This window comes from Fragaria vesca, linkage group LG1 (assembly GCF_000184155.1).
Source record: "Fragaria vesca subsp. vesca linkage group LG1, FraVesHawaii_1.0, whole genome shotgun sequence".
NCBI lineage: Eukaryota > Viridiplantae > Streptophyta > Magnoliopsida > Rosales > Rosaceae > Fragaria > Fragaria vesca.
The window spans coordinates 6,350,575-6,374,499 of record NC_020491.1 but is presented as its reverse complement, the minus strand read 5'-3'; the positions used below and the strand labels follow the sequence as shown (position 1 = coordinate 6,374,499).

The window sequence follows — 23,925 nt, the reverse complement described above, 5'->3', positions numbered from 1 at the left end:
CTGATCTTGTTGAGCGAGAGACGAGCATGTAAGATGACAAGTGATATTCGTGAGGCGTGTGATAGTGATAGCCGTGTTCAAGCGTGTATGTCTGATGTGTGTACTTTTAACCATCAGGACATCCAGTTAGTAAGAGCTTATGTGAATTTGTAAAAACCTATAGTCAAATTCAAATTCGTAAATGTTATCAGAGTTAAATCTCAATTTATTCTTAATGATTAAAAAAAAAAATGTTATGACATGATCTTCTGATACATATTAATCAGTATTTGAACTAAAAACTTTGAAAGTGTTCTCTATAATAAAAACACACACTTAATCTGTCATCCATGAAGTATATAATTAGTAATGATTGAATTTCACAGGAGCTAGAAAGTAGAATTGATTTGATATGTCGAATGAATAATGCTACATCGCTACGTACAGAAACCACATTTATTTACTAAATTGTTAACCACATCTCTCTCAAACGGGTGAGGCCCATTATCAAATGTGCTCCATTGATCTATAATGCGTATGTAGTTAGTATGTACATAGAAGAACAAGCGACTTTTAAGAAGTGGATGGCTCAGGCTGGGATCTTAATCCTCATAATGGATCTAAACTATGTTGCTAAGTTCTAGGGAAGGAATTCAAGTTTACTGTGAGATAGGTTTTTAACATGGTGGCTCCAGTAGGATCTGACAATAGATGTTTGACAAGGCGACTTCTCAAACTATTTGGTGCTATAACAAACATATACAAGGCAAAGAGCATGAGATCGACCGAGGACAAAGATGAACCCAGAAAACCCTGCCACATCCTGCAAGGGAAGAAGCAAACAGCATCCGTTAGTCAAGTTAGTACAAGGCTGAATCAAACATCTTTATCTTGTAGATTTGAAACAATGTGCTCTCTGAGTTGAGCTGTAGGCTATAATGGTATGGTTCTTGTCATCAGTACAGGAGGACAATGAAATATCATAGAGCAAAATTTTTTAAGGAAAAGCATTGGATATTATGCAGAAAAGGGATCATACCAGGTAGGTAAGCGGAAGAAGGTAGCGAAGAATGTCCGCATGCCCTCAATGTCCATTTGCACAAGGAGCGCTAGTCCAAACAAAAAGAATGCTCTTTGGCGTTTCCTTTCTTGTGGCCAGAGGGTATTCCAAGCTAAAACAAAAAAAAGAATATCTCAAATGAAATAGAATGCATATTACAAATCGACTACAGACTATGCCTCTCAGCATACATAAACTCATACATATCTGAAAGCCAGTCTAAATTGGCATCACCAAAAGGTAGTCTGCCAGCCAAGGAAGATAAAGGAAGCAAAATTAAAATGTTTTAAAGTTATCAGTTCTTAATCACACAATACAGGAGGCAAAAAGATGTTAACAAACAAGGGGATAATGAGAAGTTCAGAGAGAACTAAATTTCCTTTCTAAGCAAATTAGCATTCGAAAGGTACAATGGAGATTCAAGTACCTTGCATTGAGATATTCTGATTACTTATTTGATGGCTAAGACTGGCGTTTGAGTGACCCTGCTTCAAAATCTTTGCAATCACAGTAGCATATTTTGGAGCCTCTGATAAAGATCTCACAACTGAATACCCTGCTTGTTGACAGTAAACTACATTGGTTATCTATATCTGAAAACTTGGGAAATCTTTAATGGTTGATAGGTTTAATAATACCTGTGGCTGGATGCACCATGCTAGCAGCAGCACCAAATGCCAAGTTCTTTTGCTCTGTATTCGGTAATGACCCCCCAACTGGAATCCAAGACCATTCCTACATTAATCATGTAAAATTATGCTTGATTACGAGAGAAGAGAAAGTAACGAAAACGAATTGGTCCATCACATGGCATAGAGCCTTTTTGAAGAGTAAGTTGCAAGAATTGTAGTATGCCCATAAAAGTTACCTCTTCATAAGTTTTTACAATTCGGATTCCCAGTGTATTCAACCTTGAGAAAAGCTTTTTCTTCAGTAAATCAAAAGGCATGGCATCTTTCGAAGCCAAGCAAGTTTCCTGCAAATATACCACCTGTAAATAACTCTTCATGGATCAACTAGTTTAACAGACAGCTAATGCACATTGAGCAAACCTCAAAGAATATTTTTGTTGGGGACATGGCCATGGCATAAAGAAATGTTGGATATTCAGCTTCCAAACATGGAACTTTTTGTTTTGTGTAGTCTCTATAATCCATGAAAACCATCAGGTTGGGATCATATGGATAATTTTCCACCTGAAATTGAAAGTCAGAATGGACATGGTAAGTCACTGATTCTCAACCCGAGGAGAAGAACTAGTTATCACATATCATATATACGTTTTCTGACTTCTGCCTACCTAAACGAAACAAGATTCCTACCTCAACTTCCACTCCATAAGCTGTCTGGACACAGACCTTTGGACCACCCACCTCATATTGCAAAAGCTTCCCTGAAGCAGCTCCTGATGCAACAGTAGCCAGCCTATAATACCGCGTCAGATGTTTAAAACAATGTCCGGCAGCATCATAAAACTATGTATACCATCGCTGAAAACTTGAATTGAACAATACCTAGAGGAGATGTTGATACCATGCTCACATGCTATAAGGCTATGGCCATTGCTACCTTCAACAATACTCTCCACCCTTGAACAAAGGTATGAAACTCCTGACTCTACACACCTAAGAGAAACAATAAGAATTATATATCTACCGCGAACTCCATCACACACAAGCATCATGGAGAAAAGAAATATAGAGAATTTGACCACCTTCTTAAAAGCTCCTCATGGAGCAAATCTCGACACACACGGCCGTAAGCACGACCAAACATAATCGGTTCACTCTCATCATCAAGATACACAATCGTGTCCTGCCAAACATGCTCAATGCACCCTTCTAGTCCAAGGTCTGGAAATGTAGAAATTGAATCAAACAACAATGTCAGCAGAGTTTTCTACTTGGTACATTTTATGATATATACATATCAAGAGTTCAGTACCTTTGAATTCATCTTCCCAAACACCATAGTTGTTAGTGAAAGGCAAGTCAGGGCCAACCAGCCCAACTTTCAGCCCCAACTTAGCCGACTCTGCAGCCAGAGCAAGACCAGCCGGACCGCAACCAATCACCACCAAATCCAATATATCATCTCCTATTGGCCTTAGCTGCAAATCAACAACTAACAAACTTCACTAAATTTGAGGATTTAAAATTTAAATTCAAATTCTACCACATGCAACAAAACAACCGCCTAACCTTATCAGCGAGTTTGGACTGCTTCTCCATGATCTTGTTCCGCTGCATTTGAACGAAAAGCAGCTCCGATCCACCGCCCTTGACGTAATCCTCCTCGTCAGCAAAATCTTCTTTCACAGCCACACCCACATAGCTCTCGCTTCCGGCAGTGGCTCTCACTTGAAGCAGAGAATGCTTGTTACTACACAAAGCGCCGTAACGAAAGAAGAAAGGCTCCTTTTTAAAGTTGGGGACAAACCCTCGTGTCCCAGCCGGGCAAAACGACACCGTCATTGCCGTAAAGTTCCGAGCTCCGATTCCAACGCAGTCCATCACCAAAAAACAAAGGCCGGGTAGACTCGCTTAAAGAAAAGACTACAGAGCTTACAGCTTAAACCATATATGGGGATGTGAGAAGGGTATTTCTGGAAGTATGGAAATGACAAAACGAGGACTTCAAGTCTTCAACGGAGCTAAGAAGTCCGGTCTGAGTTTAAGGGCCTCTGTCACTGGTTGGTTTCTTTGGGGCGTTGCGGATAGGGAAGAGTTTATACGGTGCGCTTTAATTTGCCGAGGAGTTAGCATGGTCATCCGGAAATCGCCACGTGGGGAGGTGCTATTGGGTGAGGTGCGGAGAAGTGGGTCCCTGGTGCAGTGCTCTTTTTCCGACCTGTATTAATTGCGGCTGCATTGGGGAAGCTTTGGCGGGGAGCAGATAACGAATCTGCCGACTCATCTGTCGCGCCATTTGGGTGCGTTTTTCCGTCTTGGGCCGTAGAAACGTGAATCCAGTTTGTTCATGTGCTTGGTATGCTTGCGGATTTGGTAACGAAATTAATTCATTTTACGGTGTTTTGGCAAGCACAACGAGAGCAACAAAGCACTTTTATGTGTTTTAGGTATTCTCGCGGACTTGACGATTTAGAGAAAGAAACGTATTTGATATGAAAGGAAAACTAATTTGCTTCACGTGTTTGATATGCTCTCTTTCTTAATCGATTCGTTATCCAATGAAACATAATTGTGACCGAACCTATATGTATGTGCATACATTTAGCGGTGAAAAATTATGATTTAGCCAAGTTCAATCAACATTCAAAGATCATGTATGCAAAAAATGAATGCAAACCAAAAGTGTTTACTCACTCGAAAAGTGTTTGATGATCAACCAAAAGTGATCAACTGTCTTATTTGTTTGATACAGTCGATTGTGTAAACGATTTTGGTTTAAATTCAATTTTTACAGAGATGAGCATCAGTGAGTAATTCAACTCTTAAATGGTTAAATCATGAATTCATATTATCAAAAATATGCAAATGAAAGAGAATTCAAATACACACATACGTACTAGATCGGATACAAGTTTTTCCGAACTTCCAAGATTTCTCTCCCCATATCTTTTAATGGACATCCCAATTTTTCTATGGGCCCCAAACATGGGCTGGGGACGAACTAAAAGAACATGAGAGGGTCCAGTTGAGCCCGTACCCGTTTTTCTTTTAATCTTTTATGGACTGCAATCCAGCTAGAGCTGCCGTCTTTGAATCCTCTTCTCTCTCACAAAAACCAACCCTCGCTTTTTTTGGCTCAACAGAAAGAAAACCAGTCGCGGCAGTCGTAGAGAGCTCTTTCAAATTCACAGAGAGAAATCCGAAGCCAAAAGAGAGATGGGAAATCCGAAGCAAAAATGGACGTCGGAGGAAGAAGAGGCGCTCCGAGCCGGCGTCCGAAAGCACGGCACCGGAAAGTGGAAGGACATCCAGAAAGACCCCGAGTTCAATCCCTTCCTCTCCTCTCGCTCCAATATTGATCTCAAGGTCTCCTTCTCTCTCTCTCTCTCTGTACCTTTCTCTCTCTATATCTATATATCGCAAACTGTATATACGTATATTATGTATATTAGGAAAAATCAAGAACTTGGGTTTTACTGTGGTTTTAGGCTGTGTGAGTGTTTTAGGGTTGATTTGTGTTAGATAAGAGGTAATTAAATGTTAATAGCCGAAAAGCTGAGGTGTTGCTGTTGTTTTCGACTGAGATTTTGCTTGTTGTTCAGTGTTTTAGTGTTAGTGAGTGTGAATTGCAATGGTTGTTGAAAAGACAGTGAATTTGCGGCGGTGTGGTTTTTCGATTAGTTTTGTGGATTTAAATGGGTGAAGCATGGGTCGAATTAACTACCAGATTTTTGTTTTGGTTCTAGTGTTGGGTGTGCTTGACTAAACTAGCTTTGTTACAATCTGCGACTGGTTTGGTTCTTGTAGGACAAATGGCGGAATATGTCTGTTAGTGGCGGCATGGGAGGGCCTAGAGAAAAAGCAAAGACGACAAGACCAAGAGATAGTCCTGTTACACTATTCGCCAACCCCACACCACAGACATCTGCTGCTGCTTCTGTTAAACGTGAGCCGTCAGCAGCTCTTCTCAAACGTGAGCCATCATCAGCTCCTGTCAAACGTGAGGCAGCGTCATCCCTTGTCAAAGGCGAGCCAGTAGCTGATGATTCTCCAACAGAAGCAAAAACTGAAGCAAAAACAGCTCCACTGTATGATTCTTATATCCGTTTCCTTTGCTTTTGATTTTGATAACATAAAAGATATACAGGGTGTAACGTGATATTGCATTACTGATTTTGACTAAATGTAACTATAATCTTTTTTGTTTCATATTGTGAGGATTGATGAGTGCATAAGAAAATGTGGTTACGATTTAAACAAGATAGCTTTTTAGAATTAGTTCAATGGTGAATGAAGCCAAAGACCCTTCACTTAATATAGCACATTTCAGTGGTTTCACATGTAAACTCCTTATCTCTCATCATACATCTGGAGGGTACGTTACTTTTTTGGTAAACAGCAGAAATTAATGGAGGGATTTTCATTATTTCTAGGTTTCTTTCTGGACCCTTCATTTCTCCATTGCATTTTCTCAATTTCTAGTAACTTTAATAGCAAGATAATTTTGTGTTCTTATTTGGGTCGATGACTTTCCCAATTATTAAATATAGGTACAATGCATTGATTTTTGAAGCACTTGAAACTTCAACAGATCCAAATGGATTGGAGACTGGTGCTATTGCTAACTTTATTGAGGTATGCCTGAACATTGAGCTCTCATTTTCTGTTTCTGTTTTCCTTTAATATATTTTTATTAAATCTTGCCAATCCTTTTTTATTGTTTTACTATAGGCAAAGTAATTTTCATGTATAGGAAGTATAATTGCTATCCTCTTCCAAATTAATGAAATTATAGCTAATAGATTCAAGTTCAGGGAGTGATGGTACATCTTGTGTCCATATTTTAAAGCTGCAACTTCATTTTGCTTTTCTTGCAAATATAGACCAGTTTACTTTTCCTATCCTATATTACCTAATCAATAGATGCTATAGATGATAACTGAGTACTTTAATACCATATGTCAAAGTACTTCATTACCATTCAAGCTCGGTATGTCAATTTTCATCAATTGGATAGGCCAAATTGTTGTATACTGTATAGAAATATTCAGTATATGTTTGATCTTTTCTTCTACTTCTTCTGCTGGCAAAAATGAAGTTTCCAGAAAAATTTAATAAAAAAATACCAGTTTAGTTTGTTCTAGAAGCCTCTGAAGATGTTCTCTGCCATTACACACACACACACACACACATATATATATATACGATTTTTCTCAGCTGTGGACGTCCGCACCAAAAGTTTTTGGTGCGGATTTCTATTTTTGCACCACTTTTCGATCGAATTTCCTCATCTCCACCGTCTAGTATCTAGATAATATTGTGTAGATCATCTCTGCAAAATTTTAGCCAATTTGGTAATCGTTAAGGCCCTCAAACTCGAAAAACAAATGGACGGACTGAATTTTGTCCGATTCATGTTTATACCAGAAAAACACAATTTTGAGGGCCTTAACGATCACCAAATTGGCTGAAATTTTTACAGAGATGATCTATACAATATTATCTAGATACTAGACGGTGGAGATGAGGAAATTCGATCGAAAAGTGGTGCAAAAAACGGAAGTCCGCACAAAAACCATTGGTGCGGACATCCGCAGCCGAGAAGGGCTGTGTGTAATATATATATATATATATATATATATATATATATATTTTGAAAAGGGCTATTATTGTTATGAGTTGTACTGAGTGTTACCTTTATTGCTATTCTTTTTATTCCTACAGAGATTTCATACATGAAATGTTGTTATGCAGCAAAGGTTAGTTTTGGAGAAAAAGAATGAGGTGCCCCAAAATTTTAGAAGGTTATTGAGCTCAAGGTTAAGAAGGCTGGTTGCACAAGAAAAACTTGAAAAGGTGATTGGTTTTGACTCTTTTCAGCTCGAATTATCAGTGAAAATATTTCGCAAGGATATTCTTTGTGCTATTTGAATACGTTAATGCTATATTCTTTATGCATTGTTGCTTTTCGGCAACTATAGTTTCTTGCCTATACATTGAATTACATGCAGACTAGTGACTTATTTAAGTTATCGTGTCTTTGAAAATATAGTTTCAAAATTGCTTCAAGATGAAAGGCGACTCTTCCGCTAATACAAAAGTACCACCGCCCCCAACACCACCGGTCCCAAACGCCCCAAAACAGAATGAGACACCAGCGGCTCCAAAACAGAATGAGACACCGCCGGCTCCAAAACAGAATGATGTCCAACTTACGCAATTGCAGAGTAGTGCTGATGTAATCCCCTATGAAACAGTTGAGGAAGCGGCAGTGGCTGCTGCCTACAAGATTGCCGAAGCAGAAAACAAATCATTTGTGGCTGCAGAAGCAGTGAAAGAGTCGGAGAGGGTTTCACAGATGTTTGAAGACACAAACTCAGTGCTCCAGTTGGCAGAAGAGTTTCTTAAGAAATGTAATCTTTTAATTTCTTAGTTGTTGTATATTTCCGACATTCTTTTACTATATGATGTTCCCGGTTCGTCACTTTGTAGGAAGTGTGGTGTTGATCACAGATTTTCCACTCTTTGCCTAATGTTGTTCCCAATTTGACAGGTTTGCAAGGTGAAGTTCTTCTGCTCGTGTAACATCTGAATGGCTATGCTATCCAATTAGAAGATGACTCCTGTGATTAGAGAATTTGTAAAGTTTTGTTATAGTTTCATTTGCCTTTGAGGTACACTCGAGCAAATACTTTTGCTCCCCATTTTTCTATTAAGGATAATGATACTATATACCTTTCAGACTAGACATGGTGATGGAGAATTACTATTGATTTATCTAGCTATCAGCATAGATTCTATGATTCTTAGTGTCTTTTACTATTTCGTTTAATCAAAGAAACCACAACTTTCCAGTGAAGCTGAGGCTTCAGTTACTTTGTGACTCACAAGTACAGCTGAAATGGAACCTTATAGCCAGTTTGTTATGAAAAAGAATTCATAACTTTGTCATGTCCAAGTCCTTTATTAAAAAACGGAGAGGAATCTATACTTTCTCTTATTGTCGTCCATCACTCTTGCTTTGGCAGTAGAACAAGCAAGCAATTTTGTTTCTGATAAAAGCAACATCGTGAAACTTAATGGAGCATGGTACAAAGGCAATAAGTTACAGTATGCCTTCACACTTAAGATGGTCAATAAACATCACAAGAAAACTTTTCTTTTAAAGGAAAAAACTTTCAAAGAAGAACATTTGCATTGCTAACAACAGAGAGGCATAGCCTAAGCTATAAGCATCACAAGTCACTGGTTCTCTAAAATGCATTACAAAATCTTAAATCTTTTGTTGTGTTGATGAAGAAGAACAAGACAAATGAAAAGCAACAGGTACCTAGCCAGCGAAACAAAAACACCAAATCAAACTTTTCAGTTCGCAGTGCAAATCAGAGACTGAAAATCTATAGCAGTACAAGCCCAAGCTCAGCGGGTTTCAATGCATTCCTCATCCGGTAATTGTAAAGATAATAGTGAAGTTGCCCATCGCCAGGTCCAAATTTCAGCTCTTTCAAAAATGGCTCATTCTGCATCACATCCAATGCGTTGAAAACATCAAAATCCTTCTGTTTTGCAACAATAAGAGCATCATTCATCAACTGAAGCAATGGAGTCTTGGTCGTGACATTGTAGTATGAGTAAGCAGCCTTCAAGATTGAGTAATTCTGATTGCCAAGGATAGATGAAGGAAGAGTGTAGAAGCTGCAGAAGTCTGTGATCTCATGAGTCTCTGGGCTTTCGACCAAGTAACTGTCCACCACATTCTCCTCTGGGAGAAGCCAATGCTCGACATCATTTTCATCAAAATCTGGTGCAACCACAAACTGGCTCAAGTAGTTCCTAAGCAATCGAGTAACAGCAGGGACATCATGAAGTTCCATCTTTCTGAATCCAGGAGTAACTGGTGTATCAGGTAACTTGTATAGCTTTATGGTACGGCTCATAGTCATCCTTGCACCTAGCCTTGAAAACCCAACATCAATAAGCTTCTTTGGATTCAAAGACCTATGCCAGTACTGACAAGTCGTTATTGGAGTTGGGAGCACCACTCCAGCTGTATAAGCTGCTTGCCAGATATTCTCCAAGTGAACCCTCCTTGTGACCTCCTTGATCATGACAGGTGCAAGTCTCTTCGACCTGAGCTTCTTATGCACACACAAGAAATTAATCTCAGCCATTTTCACAACCACATCACGGACCCGGATCCTAGCAGGGACACCAGTAATGAAAGCAACCAGCTTCTTGTTTGTCTTTGCACGAACCCCAATATGCCAGCTCCTATAATACCCGGGCGGGTGCAAAGCCCACCTAAGAAACTCCTTGGAATAATTAAACCTGAACATATTCTCATCATCCTCCACATAGTTATTCTTCAACAGATTGTAGACCTCAGTGCACGTCTCCTCAGAGTCCAGATCGCACGTGGTCCACTCATACTGGCTCGGCAGATTGTAAGGCTCCTGCTTGACCTCAGACAACGGCGTGGGAGGCTCAATCGGGCCCTCGGGCAGACTCACATCACCAAGATCCTTGAACTGCCCAACAGGCTGAGTCTCCCAAAATGTGTGCCTCTTCCCAATCGACATCGAATCCTGGAACTTCCGGACTATGGTTTCCAATGCGCTGTTATCCTTAACAACAGCGTTGGCATCGGAATCATGATCAGCTTCTTTGGGTGACCCAGGTGGAGAATTGTTATCACCCATTTCAACTACTCAACTCAAATTACCTAAAACACAAATAACCAATTTCAGATTCTAACAAAGAATCTAACCAAAATTAACATAGGTAATACGTTTCTAATCCAAGAAGTTAAATAATCCATAAAGCTTTCATCTTTAGATTCTTTATCCAACTCCAAACAAAACCCAGAACTGTAAAAACTGTAAATTTAACAACATGCAATCGATGAATATGACAGTAAATCTAATCTCCAGTAGTAATCAAACAGATCTGTGAAATTTAAGACGAAGAGCTAAGAAAAATGAAGAAAAAGAATCAGAGTGGGTGAGAGCTAACTTGGGTGATTCTCCGATTAGGGATGTGTGGATCTTGACTTGGGGATTTGGGGAAGAATGAGAGAGAATGTTTAGGGTTTTTGATGGGAGGAAGCAAGCGGCTTTGGAGATGCCGCTGGGGTTGGAAGTATCCGAGGGCGGAGTGTATCGCAGTATTAGCTAAACCAACGAGGACTTTTCAAGATTGGCCCTCCACTTTCTGTTATATATCAAGCGAGCCCCTCTTTTTATGAGTAATATCACATTTTTTCTTATTTTATGACGCTCAACACATCAAAACTCGAATTACACCGTTACACTAGAAAATTAATTTAACTTGGAATTTCATTCACGAGTGTAGCAAAATAGTAAAATGTCTTGTGATTAGTAGAAGTTACGTCTTAGTCACAAGTCATTTCGTAAAAGTGTAATACATAAGTAGGAGTATAATATATCTGATCCTGGTTGGTCTTTCATCCAAGTTTGCGCGTTTGATATCAAAATTCTTTCAATACGCTAATTGTTATGTTTATCAATTTCAAACCAAGTAGGAAGAACGAGAAGATTATGAAATAAGATTTTCATCGAGTAGTGTTTGTTTTTTCCGACACTTACTCAATTCTTTTTTTTATCAAGCATTTGCACATTTTCACTTATCGTCTTACAAAAAAAATCACATATCCAGGATAACCGATTTCGTATCGACTCATACTTCTCTGTCGTTAAATTCATATCCAACGACAAACAACAATAAGAATGTTAGTAGAAGCATGTTAGGCTGCAAGTGTAACGAACGATGCTACAAACAGAGTGACTTCTATATATTGAATAGTTTCTGAACCCTAGCCTGTGAAAAACATTTTTTTGAAGAAAATGGCTATGCCTAGATTTTTTCCGCCACGACAGATATGTAGTCATCGCGGGCCCAACCCGAAGCAACCGCTTAAACCCTCCATGTCCAGCCCAATCACTTCCAGTTTGCGCCAAACCCAGTCATAGCATTCGTCGCGGTTTTGATTTCAGCTCCAGAATTTCACAGAGCTCAAAATGTGCGGGGACGCAACGAACTGGGACGAAGAGTCCTACAGAGAAAGCATCCTAAAAGAGCGAGAGATCCAAACCCGAACCGTTTTCAGAACCGCCTGGGCTCCCTCCCTTAACTCTAACCCGGACTCCATCGTCGTCGCCTCCAGCGACGGATCCGTCTCCTCCTACTCCATCTCCTCCCTCGTCTCCAACCTCGTAACCACCTCCCTTTTTCATTTTCAACAATTTTTCTTTTATTATTATTGAATTGATTATCATTATTGATGTTGTTGAAATTTGCAGCCGCTGGGTTTCAGCAATGTGAAAGCTCCGTAGTAAGTTTTGCTACTGTACGGCGTCGTTTTGAGTGTTTAGTGTTTATGATTATGATGGAGTTTGGATTTTTTGTGTTAGTTTGTTGATAGCGGAACCGAGTTGCTTCCTTCGAGCGCATGAGGGGCCCGCATATGATGTTAAGTTTTACGGTGAAGGGGAAGAGTCTATGCTGCTAAGGTACATTGTGTGATGATACACTGATACTATTGTAATTTACGTTTCGGTCATTTCTTAACTTTCGATGTAGTTGAATTTGTGGGATTATTATTTTGTGCAGCTGTGGGGATGATGGTCGGATTCGAGGATGGAGGTGGAAGGATTGCGTACAGTCGGACTCCGAGGTGCCTATACATTTTCAAGGTAATATAGGGCTTATTACGTTTTGTGAATCTATATTGTTTTGCATTCTTGCTTGAATTTGTTCGTTTTGTGTTGCTTCTGTATATGAGGGAGCCTTTCTAGTGAGGACTCTTAAGTTGAGGACTTTTCGGTTTATGGTTTAAAAAACCCATTTTTCGATCACATTTTGACATCTCATCCGTTCAGTTTTTAGGTTTATATGAGTAGATCATTTCTACAAATTTTCAGCCAAATTGGTGTTCGTTAAGATAACAAACTAGATCAAATTAATGGACGAACCAAATCTGTCAAATATGAACCGGTCAAATTCATAATTGATAAATCACACTTACGAATGCCTTAACAATTTTCAATATAGCTGAAAATTTGGAGAAATGATCTACTTATAAATACCTACAAACTAAACGGTCAAGATGTGGATATAAGATCGGAAGATGGGATAAGCCGAAAAGTCCTCAACAAGTCCTCAACTTAAGAGTCCTCACTAGAAGGGCTCCCCTGTATATGATATTGAAATTGTTAATTTTTATATACTTATCTCACTTACTTTCATGTAGGAGAGCAATTGAAGCCAGTACTTGACCTGGTGAATCCTCAACATAAGTAAGTTATTGAATAGCCACCTGGTTTCCAGCCACTTTTTTATTCTAAACGCGTACTCTAGTGTTTAATATGTAGAGTTATCAGATGGGAGCAGTAGATATGAACCTAGTATAAATAAAAGATTTCTTTTCGTTAGAGGTCAACATCATGTTTGCGTCCGGAAGTCCCTTACACTTGTATCAATCTAATGGAAGAAAGACATTTTATATCTTCTTTGCTCATTATGCTTTATGACGTGCTCTTTGATTTTTCACTAAGTCAGTCTCTTTAACATTGTATATTGCTGTCGTCTTTTCAGGGGTCCTTGGGGGGCATTATCTCCAATTCCTGAAAACAATGCTCTTGCTGTTAATAATCAAGTATGTGAATAATTCTCTTAAAAGTCAAGATATTGTGTTCTGATGAGTAGTGGAATCAAGTATGTTCTCAAATTGTATTAATACCTCATTTACTACAACAGGGAGGATCCATTTTCTCTGCTGCTGGTGATTCTTGTGTCTATTGCTGGGATGTGGTATGTATTTGTTGAAGGTGAATCTTTACTCATATTATGAAGTTAGTGCGAGAAGATTTACTTAGAATAGCTTCCATGATGTCGCATTGTTTTTTATTTATCTAGTTGTGTGCCAACTGATTCCAGCATGATTTATATTGGAACTTGTCCAGGAAACAGGACAAGTGAAAATGATCTTTAAGGGGCACTCAGACTACTTGCATTCCATAGTTGCCCGAAACTCTACAAATCAGGTGAAGCTACATTCTTCTTTCTGATTTTTGTTGTTACTCTCACTTATTGATCTGTACTGAGAAGTGAGAATTGAATTCAGATAATAACTGGTTCGGAGGATGGGACAGCACGTATATGGGGTAAGAACCAATCATTTCTATTTTCATGGACGAAGGTCCTTCCGGGATGAAATCTCTGTAATAACAACATTTTGTTCTGTTATAGTTAATACAGTAGAAGAGTCTTGTCTTCAAGCAATAGACTGTATCTAGATAATAAGTTACATGGAATTGTTCTTAGTGGGTGTAGTAAGGTTTTTATGCAGATTGCAAAAGTGGAAAGTCTGTTAAAGTGATTGAGCCAGCAAAGAGTACTAAATTGAAAGGGTCCTGTGTCAGTTGCATTGCTCTGGATGCAAGTGAAAGCTGGTTGGTAAGCATATAGGTGACAAGTGCAAGTGATTAGTCTCATTTTTCTTCAAGCTGGTTGTTCTTCAAATTATTCTTCTCTTCAAGTTGGTTTCTGCTATGACCTGATTAATCTCAATTTATATTATAGGCTTGTGGTAGCGGTCGGAGTTTATCAGTATGGAACCTTCCTGCTTCTGAATGCATTTCAAGGACTTCAACTCATGCATCTGTACAGGATGTAGTATTTGATGAAAATCAAGTAAGCTTTTCCCTCTCTACCATAGTCTGCTGCTATTGCTACTATCTAGTGTACAAAAACTGAGAAACTTTCTTTCATATTTCTCTAAAAGAAACTTTTCATACATGTATAGACTCCATTTTACTCACTAGCCGTTGTTGCTTTTCTCCTTTCCAGATATTAGCAGTTGGAGCAGAGCCTCTACTTAGCCGTTTTGACATAAATGGGGTGATTCTTTCACAAATGCAATGTGCTCCTCAATCGGCCTTTTCTGTCTCATTACATGCATCTGGGGTAAGAATTTCTTGAACCATCTCTCTGGCTTGCTTATCATTCAAATTGTTGGTCGTTTTTGTACAAGATCATAAGAAAACTTGTTATTCATGAAAATCTTATCTGTTCTCATCCCACTGCGCCATTCTTCTGTTCAGGTTACAGCAATAGGAGGTTACGGAGGAGTTGTGGATGTTATTTCCCAGTTTGGAAGCCATCTCTGCACGTTTGGCTGCAAATATGCTTAAACAGAGCTCACTTGTCTACAGATATAGGTCACTTGTCTTCTTACAGTTTGTATGGCGTGCTAGAAAGTCGAAAGCAGCGAAGTACTCATCTCTGGGGATGATTTGTTTTTAAGCCTAAAGCTTTTCAACGTTCAAAAGGTTCTGGTGGGTAAACCTTGTCAGTACCATATTAAGCTTCCTGTTGTAAATGTAACTAGGACATCTCTCTCCCTCTAAAACAAGGTCACCTAGGTCGGTAGGTGTGTGAAACTTGCTTATCAAGTATTTACTCCTGTAATACTTTGCACTGAAATTATTTTAATTTTCAATAAACACTATTTTTCTCAAAAAAAACACTGGTCAACCCAAACCGAGCCCAAGTTAAATATCCAGGCCCATTACCGAGATTCACCGACCAATGAATAACCGACACGGACGCCTCTATATATACACCTTCGGGTGGCCCAGTTATACACTTTATAAGACAAAATCTCTCTCAACAGAAAACTCAACTCCGCGGCGTAGATCCGAGGAGTTTCTGAAACCCTAGCCTTTTTTCTCAGAGCTTACAAATCGACATCTCTTTTTTCTTCGAACCAATCGTCATCATCATACACAGGTATTGCTCTCCTCTCTTCTTACGATTCCGTACTGTATATTTCTGTTTTTTTTTTTTTTTTTGTTTGCCTTAGGAACCGGTAGAGTTTGGATCAGTCTCTTTTGCTCTGGTTTTGATTCGTTGTATGCTTTTCTGATTAGATTTTTTTTTTTTGTATTTACGTATTCGTATCCATTCTCTTCTTTGAAGTAACGGTGTTTCGAGACGAAATTTGTTTGTTTAGTATCGAAATTCGTTTAGTTTGGTGTTGAAATTTGTTAGGTTTAGTTGTGTATTAGAGTAGTGTTGCAACATTGTTTTCACAAAATTTTCGTGCTGTTACAGCAAGTTTTCTGGCTTCAATGCTACTGTTTTATTCGTCCCTGTTTCAGTCTCGCTGTGGTTTTTGTTTCCAGTGTTTATTTTTCATACGGGTATTGTTAGTGTTGTTTTCATGATATTCAATGCTGAATTTTGGAGTGTCGGAGTTGCAGTGGGGGAAGGCATTGGGGGAGTTGGTGTGGTGCTTTTTTTATTTATTTAATTAATTGTTTGTACTTTTGCAGTCATGGCGGCACCTGAAGGATCACAATTTGATACTCATCAGTTTGACAACAGGATGAATGAGCTGTAAGAATTTTATCTGTTGTGATTTTTACTTTGTGTAATTTACTGTATGTTATGATGTACGATACACATCTGCTGTTGGGAACTGATGCGGGCATGTGCGATTCCACTGTTTTGTCTGTTTGTGTTTCTTTCTAATTGTGGTGCTAATGCATGGGGAATTCATTGTTAACAGGCTTACTGCAGAAGGACAAGATTTTTTTACATCATATGATGAAGTTTACGACAGTTTTGATAACATGGGCTTGCAAGAGAACCTGCTCAGGGGAATTTATGCCTATGGTAAATACTCCTTCTGTAATTTGAGTTACTTGTTGTGCCACTGATTTCATAATTGATGTCATAATTTCATTTAATATTTCTCTTTAGACTGGTGAATGATTGGATACATCATTATTCTCTATCCAGGTTTTGAGAAACCGTCGGCCATTCAGCAGAGGGGAATTGTCCCCTTCATCAAGGGTCTTGATGTGATTCAGCAGGCCCAGTCTGGAACTGGGAAGACAGCGACTTTCTGTTCTGGTATTCTTCAACAGCTTGATTATAGTTTGTTGGACTGCCAGGCCTTGGTTCTGGCACCCACTCGAGAGCTTGCCCAACAAATAGAGAAAGTCATGAGAGCCCTTGGAGATTATCTTGGTGTGAAGGTGCATGCATGTGTTGGTGGAACTAGTGTTCGCGAGGACCAGCGCATTCTGTCTAGTGGAGTTCATGCTGTTGTTGGAACTCCAGGACGTGTTTTTGACATGCTAAGAAGGCAGTCACTTCGCCCTGATCATATCAAGATGTTTGTTCTTGATGAGGCTGATGAAATGCTCTCTCGGGGTTTCAAGGACCAGGTTTGTTTTGAAGACAATTTCATATATATTTGTTTTTGATGATCAATGGGTATTTCTGCAAAAATTCATATGCATGAAAGAATCATGAGTTGTTATGTGCTATAATGTTTGCCTTTTATGTTTGAAGATTATTATGTTTCAACTACCCTTTGGAGTTTGTAGAATTCATAAGTAAGAATTAAGAAAGTGTGATAATATAAAGGGTGAACGCCCGGTCACTACAAATTATGTATCGGCAAATATACTGATTCACTGGTTTTGGCGTTTTGCTGTAGTCAAATTAATGTTTTCTATATTCCGGGTGTTTAAATATTTCTTGGTGAATGTGTTTCATTCAGTTTGGTAATTGGACTTTCTTTTTTGGTTCAGATCTATGATATATTCCAGCTTCTCCCACCTAAGATTCAGGTTGGTGTGTTCTCTGCCACAATGCCACCTGAGGCCTTGGAGATCACAAGGAAGTTCATGAACAAACCTGTGAGGATCCTTGTGAAGCGTGATGAACTCACCCTGGAAGGAATTAAGCAGTTTTATGTCAATGTGGACAAGGAGGACTGGAAGCTTGACACTTTGTGTGATCTTTATGAAACCTTGGCCATTACGCAGAGTGTGATTTTTGTTAATACTCGACGCAAGGTTGACTGGTTGACCGACAAAATGAGAAGCAGGGACCATACCGTCTCTGCCACCCATGGAGACATGGACCAGAACAACAGAGACATTATCATGAGGGAATTCCGTTCTGGGTCCTCTCGTGTCTTGATCACCACCGATCTGTTAGCTCGTGGTATTGATGTACAGCAAGTTTCCCTTGTTATTAACTATGATCTCCCTACCCAGCCTGAGAACTACCTCCATAGAATTGGTCGTAGTGGACGATTTGGTAGGAAGGGAGTTGCAATCAACTTTGTTACAACGGATGACCAGAGGATGCTGTTTGATATCCAGAAGTTCTACAATGTGGTGGTGGAGGAGCTGCCTTCAAATGTTGCTGATCTCCTCTGAAGAGATTTGATTAACCCGGGAAGTTGGTTAAGGATAGTTCTGCTTAGTAAGTGCGCTGTTTGGCGTTTCTTCCTTCTCTTTTTTGGTCTTTTCAGTCCGGCCACCCCCGCCATTTTGTGTTTTTCTCTTATTTTAGTTATAGGCCTTGGTTCTTCAATTTGTGGTTGTCGGAATGATTATTTAAGTGGTACCAGTACATTTGCAATGTGAAATCCATAATTTCCTGAATTGGTGTGGTGGCTGACTGTTGTTGCATACTTTCTAGCTGCTAAACTCGCTAATGTATCTATTTCGGTTTCTTAGTTTTTCTTTGTTTTGGTCGTTTTAAGTTTCGAAATTTCCATTGGTTGGTGTATAGTGTGGTATGGTCTTTCAATTATGTTGGATGGATTCTCTTTCTTTCTTTTGGGGTTTTTCCATGTTCTGACCATTCGACACTTAATGGTATGGCAACGGACTCATGGGTCTTCATAATTTATGGAGAGGCAGTTGGTGTTTCAGTGATTCAGTCTATGGTTTCACAATTGTATTTAGGCGTCGACATCAACTTTCCTGGGACGGTCAGCCTATTAAATTGTCTATTTCATCGACTACGCGTTCTTAACAACTATAAGATGTTAAATCAAACAACCACGGACACGACTTGTTTACATGTAGCCTATCAAGCTATTCCCATTGTTGTATTTATCATACTAAAAAAGACTTAAGAGCATGTCTCTTAAAATAGTTCCGGTATTTCTCGTACGTTTATTTTACTGTCATATTTAGCAACACGAACATAATTGACAAACACGTACTGCCCTGTGTTTATAAACCAACGAAAGAGTGATTATGCGATAATAAACCAGCAGCCAATTAAGGATTCATCTAGAATCCAGATAGATTATAATGGGGGTTTGACATACAAGTACACGACATAAAAAGTGACCTTAAAGGGAAGAACTTCATTTGACGCTAAGCTAATTAAAACACACCGACCCCTAAAATATTAAACGTCACTCTAGACCCACCAAAAATATCTATCTAATTAATCAAAAAAATTAATTTCTTTTTTGGTACCGGACCGGTCTGAACCGTAAAAAAAACTCACACTCGTCCATGGGACCAGGTCTGCAGGAACCAGGGAGGCAAGCGTCCTCTTCTCCTTCGTTCCTCCGTAGCTCCACGCCAAGCCGAAGCCGCTCTGCTTTCGAATTTCTGAGCAGCAGGCCAATATCTTTTTCGCTTTTCTATTTTAGTCTCACACTCTCTCACTTACCTCAGCATCTTCATCACAAAACAGTCTCAAGTTCACCACCTCTTCTTCTCTCTCTGTTTTCCTTGTTATATATAAATTACCGCTCACCTTTCCCACACATTCTTCCCTCACTTTGCTTCAAAGCCTCACCGAGCTTTCTACACTGTTCCTTTCTCTCTCAATTTCGCTTTTCCGATGGTGATTTCAGATGCGCCTGATGGCGGAGGCGCCGCCGTCGCGGATCTCCGGCGCAGGCCGATCGCGAGAGGCGACGCGGATTCGGAGTCCAGGGACGGCAATTTGGTTGTGGACTCCACCTCCACTGACGACTCGGTGCTCGCGAAGATCACTGGAGACGAGAACAAGGTGAGGAATGAAGCTCCTGTGGAGTCGGTTCACAGTGGCGGCGGGGAGGAGAAGAAGAAGAACTTTTCTTACCGGCCGTCGGAGATTCCGGCGCACCGGAGGATCAAGGAGAGTCCTCTCAGCTCCGACGCTATTTTCAGACAGGTAGAAATGAATTAGAAGCTAAATTGTGGAATGCTAATTCCAGTTTTGATTGTTTATCAAGTAATTTAGTTATGAAAATGTGAAGCAGTTTCTGCATTGAGTTTTGGTTTAGTGTGTGATTGTTATAGTTGTACTTGTTGTTTTGATGAGCAGAGCCATGCAGGTCTTGTCAACCTGTGTATAGTAGTACTTGTTGCCGTAAACAGCAGGCTTATCATCGAGAATTTAATGAAGGTTAGCTGAATGCTTGTGTTTTCGATTATATTTACGCCGATTGGCAACGCTACTTCTTTGTATTTCTCGTTGGTGATTGTTTGATCGTCTTGCAGTATGGTTGGTTGATTAGAACCGGTTTTTGGTTTAGTTCAAGATCATTGCGAGATTGGCCCCTTCTTATGTGTTGGTAATGCTTTGTTTTAGCTCTGCTATGCTTTGTTGTTAAATATGTTGTTATCCTGCTCAGTTTTTCTTTTCTTTGTTCTAATATATTTTAGGAAATTTACTCTGCCTTTTGCTTTTGCTTGCAGCCTTACTCTTCCTATCTTCCCATTTGCCGCCTTTGTAGTTGAGAAGTTAGCAGTAGAAAAGCGTATACCAGAATTTGTGAGTAACCTATTTTCTTTTGTTTCACAAGTATAGTTCCTCTAGCCCCAGGAATAAATGACATGCTTTATGCTCAGTATCTGAAATATGATCTTCTGGTTTGACATCACAGGCTGTTGTTTCTCTTCATATCGCCATTACCACAACTGCACTTTTGTATCCTGTTCTTGTAATTCTCAGGTAAGATTGAACGTAGGTGGTGGTTTTTCATTAAGTTGCATTACAATTTTTGGTGTCTATGATGGGGATGCTGACCATAATGACTGTAGGAGGCGTGAGCATTTGTCACCATTAGACGTGCATCTCTTTTTTCTTGTTATGTATGTTCAACTGATACTATTGGAATGATTGTCTCTATTTGTAATGGAGTTCAATAGGAGAGGCTGTTGCTCCATTTCGTTAATGACTTTTGAATGGCTTATATCATTTAAGATGGCTACTGTAATGAACTTCCATTTCTTCAGGTGTGACTCTGCTGTTTTATCTGGCGTTACGTTGATGCTCTTTGCTTGCATTGTGTGGTTAAAACTCGTCTCCTTTGTGCATACAAATTATGATATGAGAACGGGTACTGTATCAGTTGATAAGGTAGGAACAAAGTTCTCATTTGGATCTTCTCAGACGTCTTTGAATTGACAATTAGAATAGTATTTTTCCTGCCCTATTTTGTAGACTGAAGAAAGCTAAAATCCAATATTGACAGATGATCCATTTGTTCATATATTTTTTACCACATGGAAGTTCAGTATTTTGCAACAATTCTCTTTCATTTTTTTGTCCCCTGATAAGTGATTGTTTTCAATCTTTGTAATCTTTGTCTTATGTTAGGTGGATGTTGTGCCTGGTTCTCCAAGTGTTGATTGCTCTCGTGAACTTAGCTTGAAAAGTTTGACGTACTTCATGGTTGCCCCAACATTATGTTACCAGGTACTTATACTTGCTTTTGAGAAATTATTTAGAGTTATTATAATTATTTGTTATCTCTGTGAAGTGCAAGTACAAGTTTTGAGGCTTTAATTTTCTTTTTCTTTTTTCTTGTATGTTCTTTCCTTTTACCTTTTGTTTGTTTTTTTATATATATAAAAATATGTCATACAATACAAACGAGATAATAATTTGTCTAGGTTTCTTTATGATATGTAGTATTGTCAACAGTGGCTTTAGTTCTGCTTGTTTTTCCTCTTTTCTTTTTATTGGTTTAACGGATGTATCTGCACATGGTTGTAGACTAGTTACCCTCGTACCCCATCTGTTCGAAAGAGTTGGGTGTCCCGTCAATTTGTCAAGTTAATCATTTTCACAGGAGTCATGGGATTCATGACAGAACAAGTAAGTAGAAATCTCAGCTTTTTACTAGCTTTGCTGTTTTGTATTCTTTTGATCATTGAGGAATTGTGACATTTGTATTTGTCTGCAGTACATCAATCCTATTATCAAGAATTCTCAACACCCTTTGAAGGGGAACCTTTTATATGCAATAGAGAGGATTTTGAAGCTTTCTCTTCCATGCTTATATGTGTGGCTATGCATGTTCTATTGCTTCTTTCACCTCTGGTATGTGCGGTGCACTCCTTCCCTTTCTCATGTTGGTTTGTATTTCGAAAAATCTTTTTCTTACATACATTATTGCTAATACAGGTTAAACATTCTTGCTGAATTGCTGTGTTTTGGGGACCGAGAATTCTATAAAGATTGGTGGAATGCAAAAACTGTTGAGGAGGTAGGGTTTATGTCCTGTGAAATGCAGCAGTAGTTCGTCCTTACAGTTCTTTGCTGACTTTGACTTTTGTTGTATGGCCATTCTGGGTTGTTGCTGCATCAGTATTGGAGAATGTGGAATATGGTATGTACGTTAACTTTAAGTCAGTTCTTTGGGTATTTTCCATGTATGTAAACATTACCTGGATAAATTATGATATTAGATATCCAAGTTCTGGTTTCTTTTTGATATTTAAAAATCCATTTTACAAGTTGCACTGTCGTCAACATCACTTGGTCTGAGATAGTTGAATGTGTTATAGATTTTTGTATGTGTACACTGTATTTTAAACTGCATCGTACCATAGCATTTATTACTCTTCATATTGTATTAATTTTGTGCATTCACTTCAGCCTGTGCATAAGTGGATGCTTCGCCATATCTACTTCCCTTGCTTGCGTTATGGAATACCAAAGGTAACCAATTTCTCCTTATTTCCATCTTGAGTGATGCTTGATGAATCAAATCTTAACTTGTTTAGAAACTTCCTAGTTAATTATTCTCTCTCTGATGTCTTCCAATTCAGGGAGTTGCTGTCGTAATTGCATTCCTAGTATCTGCTGTGTTTCATGAGGTATGTTATTTTGTTTGTCAGTTTTGATTGTTATATTGTTGACTCACTTGCTGATTGCAAGGACTTTACTGTATAATTCTCTTCTATATTATAGCAGTTTAGGGGAACTGTTCCAGTGAATATTTAGATCAAAAAATTTCAAAGGACTTTAGTTATAGGCTGAGCCACTTACACACCATGTAATGTTCTTTTAATTCATTTACAGCTATGCATTGCTGTTCCTTGTCACATATTCAAGTGGTGGGCGTTCTTGGGGATTATGTTCCAGGTAAAAACATTCAATTTTCTCGAAGGTTTACACGATATAATTGTCATTTTGGACGAGCACTTGTATTCATTTAGAAGATGATGATCCTTTAATAATATGGTTCTATCTTCTTTCTCACAGGTACCGCTGGTCTTGATCACAAATTACCTGTGGGATAAATTCCAGAACTCGATGGTATGTCTTGGTTAAAATTCTATGTGCTCAGTCAAAACTTAATGCAAGTCTCTTTATATCAGCACCTTACCACTAAACTTTATTTCCCATTCTACTATCTTTTAGGTTGGAAATATGATCTTCTGGTTCAGTTTTTGCATTCTTGGTCAACCCATGACTGTGCTTCTATATTACCATGACTTGATGAATCGGAAAGGGGCAAACTGGTAAAAGTCGCGCGTTCTTCATACCAAAATATGGATCCAACAGCTCTAGAAAGTAGAAACAATTTCCCCCTACATATTCATATACAAGGCAACTTTCCTCATGGCATTATGCTGTTGCTGCTTCTGGTGACCATCATGCCGCATCCTTTGCAAATTACTCATTGATCCATAAATTTTGTCATCTTGAGCATAATTGTTTGGTTAATTCAATACATGCAACGTCGAATGTAATGACCACTAGCAGTAACACCTAGTCGCCTTTCTCTAATCTACCTATAGTTATAAATTTTGTAAATGATTTCAAGTTCTTACCATTTCAATATCCTCCCATCTTTCTCTATGAATATCCTATGAGCATCAAGTTCTTGTTCGTCATCTATAACAATCCGGCCTTCTTGTTTGTCAATTTCAGTTCAACTTCAGAACACCACTAGGAAACTCCGGCCAGTTACTGGGGTCACGTGATGCTCACGTGACTGTCAGCATCTAAGTAGAACTCACTGATACTAAACCAGAGCCAATACAAAACCCTTTATTTTGGAATTATCACCGACTTAGCAAAAACACAAAATCTTAGTCAACTTCACAGCCGAATCATATCTTGGAGAAGGAAAAATATCATTACTTTATTAACAGTTTGCCGGTAAAAGTGTCACCATCCCCA

The 23,925-nt window shown here is 38.9% G+C and overlaps 5 protein-coding genes across 5 annotated transcripts; 3 read left to right on the top strand and 2 right to left on the bottom strand.

Moving 5' to 3' along the window:
* Positions 1 to 322: 322 nt before the first annotated feature.
* Positions 323 to 3,685, bottom strand: LOC101304999 (lycopene epsilon cyclase, chloroplastic-like). The gene is made up of 11 exons (XM_004287534.1): positions 3,241 to 3,685; positions 2,984 to 3,149; positions 2,754 to 2,892; positions 2,554 to 2,664; positions 2,362 to 2,464; positions 2,092 to 2,235; positions 1,908 to 2,015; positions 1,678 to 1,774; positions 1,467 to 1,595; positions 1,019 to 1,151; positions 323 to 802 (listed from the first exon to the last, which is right to left on the bottom strand). Exons 1-11 carry the CDS (start codon positions 3,550 to 3,552, stop codon positions 613 to 615), a joined length of 1,632 nt encoding a protein of 543 aa, XP_004287582.1. The 5' UTR covers positions 3,553 to 3,685; the 3' UTR covers positions 323 to 612.
* A 1,062-nt stretch (positions 3,686 to 4,747) lies between these two features.
* On the top strand, positions 4,748 to 8,470 carry LOC101304701 (telomere repeat-binding factor 5-like). Its single transcript, XM_004287533.1, has 6 exons — positions 4,748 to 5,037; positions 5,479 to 5,759; positions 6,222 to 6,306; positions 7,426 to 7,527; positions 7,724 to 8,084; positions 8,225 to 8,470. Exons 1-6 carry the CDS (start codon positions 4,888 to 4,890, stop codon positions 8,254 to 8,256), a joined length of 1,011 nt encoding a protein of 336 aa, XP_004287581.1. The 5' UTR covers positions 4,748 to 4,887; the 3' UTR covers positions 8,257 to 8,470.
* Positions 8,471 to 8,801: 331 nt separating this feature from the next.
* Positions 8,802 to 10,804, bottom strand: LOC101304413 (glycylpeptide N-tetradecanoyltransferase 1-like). Its single transcript, XM_004287532.1, has 2 exons — positions 10,684 to 10,804; positions 8,802 to 10,393 (listed from the first exon to the last, which is right to left on the bottom strand). The coding sequence occupies exon 2, from the start codon at positions 10,368 to 10,370 to the stop codon at positions 9,069 to 9,071; it is 1,302 nt and encodes a 433-aa protein (XP_004287580.1). The 5' UTR covers positions 10,371 to 10,393; positions 10,684 to 10,804; the 3' UTR covers positions 8,802 to 9,068.
* A 778-nt stretch (positions 10,805 to 11,582) lies between these two features.
* On the top strand, positions 11,583 to 18,224 carry LOC101305799 (eukaryotic initiation factor 4A-9-like). Its single transcript, XM_004288915.1, has 18 exons — positions 11,583 to 11,903; positions 11,991 to 12,022; positions 12,102 to 12,200; positions 12,301 to 12,364; positions 12,946 to 12,986; positions 13,285 to 13,345; positions 13,447 to 13,500; positions 13,653 to 13,733; positions 13,814 to 13,853; positions 14,039 to 14,145; positions 14,272 to 14,382; positions 14,539 to 14,655; positions 14,793 to 14,868; positions 15,427 to 15,480; positions 16,026 to 16,089; positions 16,262 to 16,368; positions 16,495 to 16,925; positions 17,295 to 18,224. The coding sequence occupies exons 1-18, from the start codon at positions 11,709 to 11,711 to the stop codon at positions 17,928 to 17,930; spliced, it is 2,370 nt and encodes a 789-aa protein (XP_004288963.1). The 5' UTR covers positions 11,583 to 11,708; the 3' UTR covers positions 17,931 to 18,224.
* Positions 18,225 to 19,317: 1,093 nt separating this feature from the next.
* Positions 19,318 to 23,849, top strand: LOC101304125 (diacylglycerol O-acyltransferase 1-like). Its single transcript, XM_004287531.1, has 17 exons — positions 19,318 to 19,677; positions 19,831 to 19,911; positions 20,007 to 20,080; positions 20,205 to 20,280; positions 20,393 to 20,460; positions 20,745 to 20,868; positions 21,109 to 21,207; positions 21,508 to 21,609; positions 21,698 to 21,834; positions 21,919 to 22,000; positions 22,103 to 22,123; positions 22,393 to 22,455; positions 22,566 to 22,613; positions 22,819 to 22,881; positions 23,002 to 23,055; positions 23,161 to 23,261; positions 23,674 to 23,849. Exons 1-17 carry the CDS (start codon positions 19,363 to 19,365, stop codon positions 23,693 to 23,695), a joined length of 1,530 nt encoding a protein of 509 aa, XP_004287579.1. The 5' UTR covers positions 19,318 to 19,362; the 3' UTR covers positions 23,696 to 23,849.
* The last annotated feature ends 76 nt before the right edge of the window (positions 23,850 to 23,925 follow it).